This window comes from Lipophrys pholis (assembly GCF_963383615.2).
Source record: "Lipophrys pholis genome assembly, chromosome: 21".
In the NCBI taxonomy this organism is placed as follows: Eukaryota; Metazoa; Chordata; class Actinopteri; order Blenniiformes; family Blenniidae; genus Lipophrys; species Lipophrys pholis.
The window spans coordinates 15,611,665-15,623,699 of NC_137649.1; the positions used below are offsets into that span (position 1 = coordinate 15,611,665).

At 40.3% G+C, this 12,035-nt stretch overlaps 1 protein-coding gene across 1 annotated transcript; it reads left to right on the forward strand.

Moving 5' to 3' along the window:
• The first annotated feature begins 2,403 nt into the window (after positions 1 to 2,403).
• Positions 2,404 to 8,402, forward strand: slc35f6 (solute carrier family 35 member F6). The gene is made up of 6 exons (XM_080491227.1): positions 2,404 to 2,613; positions 4,811 to 4,883; positions 5,398 to 5,569; positions 5,864 to 6,079; positions 6,166 to 6,276; positions 6,656 to 8,402. Exons 1-6 carry the CDS (start codon positions 2,537 to 2,539, stop codon positions 7,135 to 7,137), a joined length of 1,131 nt encoding a protein of 376 aa, XP_080347353.1. The 5' UTR covers positions 2,404 to 2,536; the 3' UTR covers positions 7,138 to 8,402.
• The last annotated feature ends 3,633 nt before the right edge of the window (positions 8,403 to 12,035 follow it).

The following is a 12,035-nucleotide window of genomic DNA, read 5'->3' on the forward strand; positions in this document are numbered from 1 at the left end:
GACTGAATCTTAACATTTGTGATGACCTTTTGCTCCGCTGGAATCATTTAACGCCTCTTCCTCGGTGCATTCGCACTAGAAAAATACCTGTTTTACACATGCTCATCAGACAGTAAACTATGCGATTGGTTTGGTTGGTTGAAACACTATTTTGGTCCACGTCGATTTGTCTGGGAAACAAAAGGATCGACCTTGATTTTTGTCCAGATTGTAGCGGTTCCCAGGATATTTGTCCCAGGGAGTCCAGACCCTCTTTGACTCTCAGGCACCAGCAGCAGGTGCACACTGTTTGAATTGTTGGTGTGTAGCAAACAATACTGTAATACCATTTTAATTGTCATAAAGCCAATAAAGTAATAACTTGTCAATAGTGTAATAGAAATATTTGAGCCAAAATCATATTACATTTTGCCAACAATTGAATTCTCCCAGGGATTAATGGAGTGCTTCTGATTCTGAATACATTATTGGATTGTTGAAGTATCTTTTAAAAAAACATACATAAATAAGACTGCATTTCTTGATAATAATACTTAAAAAAACATGAATTAAGTTTACATCAGCTAGTTCAAATCTCATTGTCAACAGTTCCTTTCAGCGGTCATCTGTTTGACCTCCACGCCGTCACATACTCCACATACTGTATGATTATATTTGGGTAGGTGTGGTCCCTGTACAAACAATAGTTTGAACTCCTTTGTTCGAACGTATCTGCAAAATTAAGACTATATTGTGGAATTTATTTGAATTGTTAGGTTCATTTCCATCCTAATTTCCTCTCTCCCAGTTGTGCTCCAAGTAACTAAAAGAAGTAGTTGGGTTTTGTTTTTTTTGCATAGATGGCAGTACTTGAGCAGTTGTTCTATCCTAATGTTAACTGGCAGGAGCCTTTAATGCGAGAGGAGGAAGTTCACGGGGAGTTACTGAACAGATCACTCCTTGTTCTCATCAGCTGTCTGACAAATTCAAACTCCAGGAGAGGAACCCAAAATATCTCTGCAGCCAAGAACGGTCTTTATCTGCCATCTTTGTTCTGCCTGGATTTGGGGGTTGTTTGGACATAGTAGAAGGTGAGCCACATAATTTACCTTTATCCTATTAATGTTGTTGCTGAAATATGAGCTCTGAAATATGGTTGACCATTTATTTATCGGTCATCAAAAGCCGTAGATTGACTTAATAAGGGAGCACAACATGGAAAGTGGAGTGCATGTCCTAGTTTGAAGAAGTGTGAGGCCACAGAGGGGAGGTGGTGGTGGTGGTGGTGGTGGTGGTGGGGGGGGGCTTCAGGGGTTCCAGTTTACAAGCTGAGGGAGTTTCTCTGGTCTTTGACTCCACCTGCTGTTCCACCAGAGGACCTGCCATGAGACATTTAAGGTCCTCTTGGAAAATCCCTGTTGGTAAATTAGACCATCTTTTCTATTGACAGGAAAAGAGAAAATGACAAATCACCAAGACCCCATATGTTTCCTATGAAGGGTAATCAGATTATATTATGATAACAACTGAACAAACTCCATTAGTTGATAGTTGTTACGTGATCAAATCAAAGGCCCCAAACCAGCAACAGTACTTCAAATATAAGTAAAAAAATTTTTTTAAAAAAATACTACGGTATAAGATATTCAATTCCCAATAACCCAGCAGCTCATCAGGTTATTCTAGATTTCAATCATCATGACTGTTTTTATAGCACATTTCTTCTTTATGTGTCCTGTTTTAGATATGATGGTCCATATCAGGCTAAACTTTTGGAGACGTTGGTTTGAATCCAAGTTGTGGCAGGAAGAGCATCTTGCCAAGTCTCGGTATGGTGAGCACTATAAAAGAATGGTAACCAATGTTGTTTTGGATATCAGGAACCTATATTCTACCATGAACACGGAGGCAGTAAATACAGTGTTTTTCAAGTAGCATTTGTAGTGCATAATCTACTTAAAAATAGTGGAATTCATATTTATTTACTCATTTGAGAAATGCTTTGGATGTAGATATTATATTACAAGGTAACTAAATCGAGTGCATGCTACAGATAATGTAATTAAATGCGATTAAAAAAGTAAGTAATGCTTTGAAGAAAAATACTCTACATGTGCATTTTTTTAGTTGTAAATGAGTCAATTCAAGTGATTTTACTGTATTTCTACTTGAGAAAAGAATGTCTAGATTTTTAATGCATCCAAACTATGAATACATTGCGATTGCAACAAGCAGCTATTCTTCACATCTTTTTTTTATATAATAATTTGAGAAAGTTTAATAACCACTTCACAATATCTATATTTTGCAGATTTGATATAACAGTCGCTGATTCCCATCATTCTTTGTGTATTTCAGGTTGTTATCGTCCTTTTTCGGTTACGTCTTTTCCGAGCCGACCTGAACGCAGCGTCCCGGTCAGCTGACTGAGTGAGTTGGTCATGTGGCGTTCACGGACGGAGGTGAACCCGCACAGTCCACACTCTCAATAAACAAGATTTTTAAAACAAAGCGCAACTCGGAGCGGCTCTGTCGGGACCTCGTTCGGGATTTCGGGATGGCGTGGACTAAATACCAGCTGTTCCTGGCGGGACTCATGCTAACAACCGGCTCTATTAACACGTTATCGGCCAAGTGAGTAAAAATGAATGTTTCTTTGTGTTTGTTTGTAGAAGTGAAACAAGCCCGAGGGAAGTCACACAGACAGCGAGATAAACGCCGAGCTGGGATTCTATTCAACTCAATAATACAAATTAATTCACGCTTATAAATAAAGCCAGTTTGTTTATAACGTGTTTCTTACAATGAGTTAGCATGTAGCTGTACACCAGTTATTAGCCTCACTGGAGGCACGTGAGGACATGCAGGGTGTTGAAATACCCGTATGTACAGGTAAACGCTGTTTTTTGTTCTCCCGAATCCTAAACAAATTCATCTGAAGCAGCACCGAAAGTGAAACTGAAGGGTTTTATGTGTTGGTTAAAGCTGCTTCACCCAGTTATCAGAGTCCAGACTGAAATACAGACACAGCTGAGCTTTTCATTTAGGTCATCGATAAAGACTGAAGTTGTCATGTGATTACAGCTGATTGAGTTCACCAGCACGTGCTCATCTGAAAAGCCAAGATAAATTTGATTAAAGTTCATGTTTGTCCAGGATTCCGTGATGATAGTGCTCCAAAGCGCTGGAAATTACGACCAAATAAATGTCATAATACTTCATCAAGCTGCAGCCCGTAAAGTATCTTTATGATTCACAGTTCAAACATCTCATTTATGTAAAATAAATATTAATGTGACCATACTTTCTACAAAATTTGGAAGGACACGAATGCACCTGAATGTCAGGATTGGACCAAAAGCATGTTCTGTATGTCCTGAATACATCATGAGTTTTGAAGGCATCAGTGAACTTCAGAGCAAAACGTTGTTCAGTGGTTGTACTTCTTTGTATTTTTCTCGATAGCAATTCAGGAAAAAGTAGCTCATTCGATTAAAGTATATAGAGTATATGCAGGACCATGTACACATAGGAAGAACATGCAAACCCGACCAGAGAAAACCTCAAATCCCAGAACACCTCCTGATGAATTTACGTTTCTCATCATGCCTTGGTTGATTTACAGATTATCAGATCAGGGGGTTGGTTGTGTGTCCCTCTTTTTTTCAGTCACCACCGGAAGAGCTTTGTCATACAGTGAAACAAGAAATTCAGCTTTTTTTTTTTTACTTCTCCATTAATCTGTGATGTCAGCTTTCTGCACTGACACACACTGGTCTTCTTCCTCCCTCTGTGGATGTGATGCTGGGTATCACTTTGTCTTTGTCGCTAATGTGTCAGAGAAAAACAGTAGTTACTAACAGGTAGAGTTACTCAGCAGTCACCTGAAACCGGCTCAGTAACGGCTCGCATGCTTGGAGACATTTAATCCAGATTTGTGTCAATCTGCAGCTCTCCTCAGCGGTTCTTTTAGCGGTTCAATGAAGCGATGCGTCATCATTCCTGCGTCTGCACCGGCGCTGGGTCACATGCTTCCTCCCACTGTCTGGCTACAAAAGTCTTAAGATTTCTGAAGGTGTCGGCACTTTTAAAAAGCGAAGTCACTGATTTGAGCGGTTTCGTTACTTTTGTACAAGGAGATCATTCATATTTCACTCAGTTAAAACAAAGTCATGATGGGAAATCACCAAAGAGAACCTCATGCACATTTACACTTTCATTATTATAAAAGAAAATGTGCCAAATAATAACTCTTTATAATAACCCCTCAAAACAGACAGCAAAAAAAACAAGATTCACTCTATATTATTACAATAGAACTTGAGTATTTCAGCTGAGACCTCGACTCCTTTTTTCAAACTACTGTTGGATTCCTAAAGAAAACCTGGACCCAGACTCGTTTTACTGGACTTCAACTCATTAAAATACACCTGGATTCATTTAAAACTTGAGACCGGGACTCTTCAAAACAGGTTCAAATTGTTAAAAACATATTCTTTAAACTAAATCTACACTGTGAAAACTGGACTTTGGACGTCATCAAACCACAGCTGGACTCGTTACACCAGACTGAAAAACTCTTGAAATTAAACTTGAATTGTTTACACCAGAGTCCCATATTGACCTTTTTCTTTAATTAAACAAACAAACAAAAAAATAGAATTCTTTTTAAAAGTAGCAACAACAAATTTGGTTCCTCAAATGGTTGGGCAGCATGTTTAAACGTTGTTTTCCCACATTGATTCAATTGTGAAACCCTTTCCTTGTAATGTATGTTTAACTGTTTGCAAAACCCTGAATCAGCTTGTAAAGTGATCTCTCTGTCTGTCAGGTGGGCCGACATGTTCTCTGCAAACGGCTGCCGCGACGAGCCCGAGCACCAGTTCTCGCACCCATTCGTGCAGGTACAATAAAAAAAGCTTTGAACATTATCTCGCTCTATATATTTTTCTGGGCAACGAGTTCAAAAGAAGCATAAAGGATTCAGCTGCAACAGTGATCATTTTAAAGGTTTTGAAGTATTTAATCTGATTGCACTCATTCAAAATGGTACAATCTCAATTATTGTGTTTCATGTCAGTATTAATTTTTATAGTAGCTGGATTTATTTAGAATTTATCGCTGTACAGTTGTAAAAGGAAGTGCAATGTGAGTGTTTCTGAACCCTTTTCCCCCAAAAAACTGTCTGTGATTGGACACTAGTACTGAAAAAGTTGTTTTCAAACCGATCACTCATATTATCAATGCTTTATCATTTCTATTCTTTAATTTTTTATTCCTGTCCGTGTCAATTAAGCTAAAACTTTATTATTTAGGATGCCTGATGCTCTGATTTAACAGCGCTGACCACTTGAACAGCAGAAATGTGTCACCAAGCTGAATCGAGTCCTTCTCTTTCCTCTGTGCCGCTCCCTCCAGGCCGTTGGGATGTTTCTCGGGGAGTTGAGCTGCCTCCCCGTCTTCTACATCCTGCTGAGCCACGACAGACGCAGGTCAGAGCCCAAAATGAACCCCGGGCAGAGCTTCAACCCTCTGCTCTTCTTCCCTCCCGCCATGTGTGACATGACGGCCACCTCCATCATGTATGTCGGTGAGTGATCCGGCTCTTTTTCAAATATATGGAAGAAGAAATATGGTGAAATGCTCCTTTTTTTGTGCATGATGCTTGATTTTTTTTATTTGTTCAGGCAGTTTGAATTGAATGTCTCCTATTGACAATGTTAGAAAATATGTATAATTAGTTTTTTGAAAAGATACTTTGACTATATTTTGGAAGAACATTATGTTGACTTTAAATGTTCTAACCTGTGATGTTTGTGTAAAATCTACATGTACAAAATAAAGTCATTTATTAAACTCCAGGATGTCCGTTCTGATTTTCTAGCCCTCAACATGACGAGCGCCTCCAGCTTCCAGATGCTCCGGGGCTCCGTCATCATCTTCACCGGCCTTCTGTCGGTGGCCTTTCTAAGGCGCCGCCTCCTGCCCAGCCAGTGGCTGGGCATCCTGGTCACCATCCTGGGCCTGGTGGTCGTGGGCCTGGCCGACTTCGTCAGCGGGAACCGGGACGACCAACACAAACTCAGTGACATCATCACGGGTGAGCTTCAAAACTCCACAAAGAGGAGCGACGACAACAACAAGAAATGTTTCCATCCAACGTTGCTGCTCTGCTCGGTCCTGCAGGAGATCTTCTGATCATCATGGCTCAGGTCATCGTTTCGGTGCAGATGGTCCTGGAGGAGAAGTTCGTCTACAAACACGACGTTCACCCGCTGCGAGCGGTCGGCACTGAAGGTACAGCGCCATGCAGGACGGACTCACTTTAGGCTGATTAAAACAGTGTTCACAAGGCTGTGTAATATCAACAAAACATTTACTTTATATGTGAAATTTAAAGTTCTAAAAACATAAAATCTATTCATCTTCTATTACACTTCATGCCACTCAAGCTGGAGCTGTTGCAAGCTGACAAATTTTCACACACGACTCATCACGGTCAATGATGAGATGACCAACGTCAACAACCAATAACATTAATCTGCATTATTGTTGATGGGCTCTGACCACACGGCTGTTCTGTTTCAACAAGTCCCAGTTTGACTTTGAAATAGAAGAAAAAACATTGAAAACTTTATTGGTTTGAAAACTTATTTTGTTGTTTTTTGGTTTCCAGGTTTCTTTGGTTTCGTCGTCCTGTCGCTGCTCCTCATCCCCATGTACTTCATCCCCGTGGGCAACTTCAGCACCAACCCGCGGCAGGTCCTCGAGGACGCGCTGGACGCCTTCTGTCAGATCGGGCACAAGCCGCTCATCCTGCTGGCCCTGCTGGGGAACACGGTCAGCATCGCCTTCTTCAACTTCGCCGGCATCAGCGTCACGAAGGAGATCAGCGCCACCACGCGCATGGTGCTGGACAGCCTGCGCACGCTGGTCATCTGGGCGGTGAGCCTGGCGCTGGGCTGGGAGAAATTCCAGGGCCTGCAGGTGCTGGGCTTCGTCATCCTGCTGGTGGGCACCGCACTGTACAACGGGCTGCACCGCCCCCTGCTGGCCAGGATACCGTGCTGCGCCGCCATGGTTGGAGAGGACAGCGGCCCGGAGGAAACAGAGAGACTGCTGGGTAACGGCAGCGTGCAGGCGAATGGCGACAGCTAAGAGTGGCCAACTCACTCAGGAGGAGACTGTCTGTCAGAGACACTGCACCTTTAATGAATGCTGTCTTGAAAACAACTTTTCATTCTGTTTGCGCCTCACGCAGAGTGAAATCTTATCAATACTCCAAAAACTGCACACACACAGTTTTGTAGTTTATCTCTTTATTGTACAAATAACTCCTATACCATTAGAAAGACTTGACTTCTCTTATAGATGGTGACACATTTATAAAAAACATGCATTAGTGGGATGAGCAGCTGAGCTGTGCCCATGAAGAAATCAGCTGAATCTTCTCTTCGGTTTATCAAACGGTTCATGGCTCATACTCATCCCACAAATTTATCTTACTTACAACCATAGATGTATTGCCAAGACACATGGTTACAACAAAGAAACACGCATTTACTATTTACGCGTTCAGTTCATCATTTTGTTAAAAGGTGGTCAAAACGTTAAACCTGAGAAACTGAACACAATCCCGATGCAACAGAAGCTGCCGGTCTGACGAATCACTGCCATAAAATCACAATCTCTTGTATTTCGCACTTTATTTTAGTTTATTTGTTTTTTTTAACTGACATCATGTGTTGCTTCGTCACCTTCACGGGAGCTGCTGGTCAGATGTTGTCTTTTATCTTTTCATCCGAAACTAATTCACCCCGCTGATTCCTGCTTCGTATTTACAGCCATGGGGGCGTCGTCAGTCTTTTTAAAGGCTTGTCTAAAAGACACGTTGTACGACACATGACCTTTTTTTAAGGATGACGGCTCTCAGCCTTCCTAACAATTCTTCTCTTTAAAAATACAAACTTGAACTGACAGATTTCTTTTGTTGTTTTGGAGCCAAATCACAGCAGCACAAATTCATTAAAACGGAACGTTTTTTTAAACCGTCGTCACATTATTCTCAATCGTGCTTGGGATATTTCTCTCAGTGGTGTTTTTACGCAATGTGTTTTCATCCTGTTTTTGTTTTTATTTCATTTCTAATTTTGCCAACTTTGGGGTTCGAGTTGTCGTGCCAAGATCTTGTGCCGACAAGTTCACTTCCCCGTGGCGGCACCACGGAGGCATTAGTTCAACGGTTCCTCAGCCGCAGATTGTTCTGAATTCAGAAGCAGGTTTTTGAAGAGACACTTTGTACATGTACTCTTTCACTTCTGTTTTCTCTCGTGTAAACAAATGTGAATCTTTCGTTATTCAAGGTGTTGGCTGTTCTGCACTAAGACAAAAGGGAATAATCATTAAAATAAGACTTGTCACAATATTGTTCAGGTGTTTTTTTGCTCAGGTATGTGCAGAATAGCACTCTGGAGATGTGGAAGGATTAACTCATCTAACAATAAGGACAAATGGATACCTTATTGGAAATTTGGTTATTTCGTGTATACAAGGCAGCGAGGTAGAGATACAGTCACATAGAGTGCAGCGAAAAAGGAATGAAGGTAGGATACTCCAGAACAAACACATGAGTCACTGAACCTCAAACGCCTGTTTCTGGAACTATGGGAACACCCAGAGGAAACATTCACACAACGAGAACATGCAAACAACACAGAATGACTCAAACCCAAAAGACAAACAGGATGAACTGGGAGTGCCAACCACTAAAACCACTGTGTGATGTGGCCTTACACAGTCGTAATACAAAATAAAACAAACTGCTCAATATGAATGTAGAATTAGACTAATGCAGGTATATTACACATCACAAGGTTGTCTGTGTGAATTCATGTTGTTGGCCGGGGCAAAAAGGTGTGATGGGAACTATATAGCTTGAAATATCTCCAGTTTCTTGTCGATTGAAGGCCTGTTTCTGTCGATTTTGCATGTTTTCGCTGTGAACGTGTGTGTTTTTTTTATTAGTTTCCTCACAATATCCAAAAATCTTCACGTTAGATATTATATTTTATAGGCTTATTTGAGATTTAGTTAAAAAAATAAAAAATAAATAGTAATAAAGTTTTTCAAAGTATGACAATATTTCATATCTTAACATGTTTTTCTTAACTTTTCAAACAGACTCCCTACTTATCACAGATCCAGTCAAAAATGTTTGAAATGTTTGAGATTATATGTAGAATTGAATTTCTCCGGACGGCCATATGCTTTCAGGGTCAAAAATGTTTTCGCAGTTTTTCTCAAATTTACAAAAGAAAAACCCTCTCGCTCTTATTCAGAAAGGACTTCTTATAAAGAGTAGAAATCCTAACGAAGGTCTGGTAATTAAGTGCGGAGAAACACGTCAGTAAAGGGATCCGGTGTCACCAGCAGCGGACACCTGCTTTCACTTCCTGAGGCCAGCCTGTTTAACCCCAAAAGACCACGGTGAGGTCAAAGGTTAAATCCAGGAGATCTGCACACATGACGTCCTCCGGACATGTGAATTACCAGAGGAAAGATAAAAAAAGAGTCCTGATCATTTCTACTCAAGCACGACTCCTGTTGTATTGTTTCACAAGTGGTACTGTTAAATTAAACACTCATGTGGAGAAGAAAGTAATCTTCTCGAAAACCAGTCACGGCATTAAGAAAATAAATAAAAATGACACAATAGTTAACAAATGTAGATTAAAATAGTGGAGCTTTGTTGTTTTGTGGAATATTTGAATGTTGTAAAGTGCAAAAAAATAATTGCACACTTGGAAAACAAAATGCTTCTAAAAGTAAAAATACTCCTTGAAAACACTAATGTGAGTATTTTTATTTCTTTACTTTCAACCTTGTTGATCAGTTAAAAAGAAAAATTAAAAAATCATCAAATTCGCCTTTAAACCACTTTATTCCTTTGTCAGAAGGAATGAATAGAACATGAACTGATGACTTTACAGGGAGAAGATGAATGACGATGGTGCGTGAGAGGAAAAGGAGACTCGGGGTGAGGGATCCAACCAGGTTAATGTTTCAGCCTATTGAGAAGACCAGACATCCCGACCAGAGGAGAGAGAGGGCGAAAGAGATGGATGGACAATGGAGTGCTTAACGTGAAGTGATTATCCATCCATTCGTAGCCGTGGCCCACTTCTTAAAAATAAACAAAGAGAGGTTTAAAAACACATGAAGTAGAAGGATATGAATTGGCAATTGCGAAGGACCTTAAAACCAGAAAAAAACTGAAGATGAAAACACACACACACACACACACACACACACACACACACACACACACACACACACACACACACACACACACACACACACACACACACACACACACACACACACACACACACACACACACACACACCCACACACACATGCACACACACACTGCAGACTCGGCCGCTGGATGGCAGCGTTCTTCTAAGAATAGATCTGCCCCCTCCTTCCAGTGTGGCTGGTTCTGGTTATGGCCTGGAACCTTGTGAATGTACTGAGAGAAATGACATTACATTATGCTGTCCGCAGAACAATAACACTTAGATCATAAAAGAAAAGAACTCCATTGTAACTACATTCAAACTGCCTCCGCTGCAGCAGAAATAGACCTGGTTATACAACTTCAGCATGAAATATGATAAAACAGAACAAAATGTTGGGAACAAAATGGATCGGTTATAAATGGATCAGTTATATTCAGTATGTTATGTGAGGGCTTTTTTTAAAATTATTATTATTCTCTTACAAACGAAAATAACTTGCGGTGCAAATAAAAAAATCAGCATCAGCAAGGAATTTAAAAATAAAAATCAATAAAACAGTTAAAGACTCTCCTGGGAAAGATTGGAATTAAAAGAAAATACATTTCCAGTAGCTGTATTCTGGACAAAAGTGTCCCACTGCGATTTGTTTGTGTCCCAAACCTCCGAGACAGACTGTGAGACCCACAGCAAAAAATGGAACTGCTCTCATGTTTATCCAGTTTTTATTTACTTGTCAGACATTGATGAGTGGGGATGTTCTTAAGGGGGTGAAATGAAATGAAATTACACATTAAATACCTGTAAAAAAATAATGTCATTTTAGTAAAAGTTCAAAGAGTAAATGAAATGTAGATAAAAAAATAACTTGTTTGTATCGAGATAGAAATCAAGAGATATACAATGAGAAAAACAAATTCATGTGGATGATACAGAATTCTCTGTTTCCTGAGAATAACTGAGTTTTGGTCTTATTGCCTGAAAGGTGACACTTCTGTGTTTCATATAATTATTTCACCTTCATTCGCTTTTGTACACAAAATGATCCCGTCTACTAGATTGAGGCCTTATTGGAATCTCTGTTGTTGTCTTATTAAATGCAGAGCCAGTGCTCTGCTGCTGTTTGGGGTTTCTCTGTCTGATGGATCATGTGTTTCCGTGGCAGGCGGCTCTGGCCCGCATGTGAAGTCCTATTAAAGCTGCATGCTGGGACGCTCTGCTCTGCATCAAACCGCCTGCATCTGGAGGGTCGCACGAGGAGGTCATCCTTGAGCTGCGCACACACACACAAAACCATTCAGCACTAGGTAAAATTACTACAGAATTTTTTCCTGTCATATGAAATAATGTGATATTGCTGAAATTACGTTTGATCAAGTCTTCAGATGAACATTCAAAGCCCATTGTGCAGCTCAAGGATGACATATATAGAAACTGCACAAGTAAGAAATGCAGAAAAGAGAATTAATTTACTCTTTTAAATGAACACATTTATTGGCTACAAAAGGATCAAACTATTTTAATACTAATTCACGATTTCGGGAAGTTTAGCGTAAACTGTGTTGAAGTGAAATAAAAAAAAGAGTACAAATTCCCCAAAATACTAGTTTATTGCATTGTTTTGAGTAGTTGTAATTTGCTGAATAAGGTATACTTTATTATCCGCACTGCTTCCTGCTCTCTCCGCAGTAGTCCGAACGGTCTTGACAGTCTGACCTCTCTGACCTCCTGCAGCGTGGAGCCGGGAGCGAGCGTGGT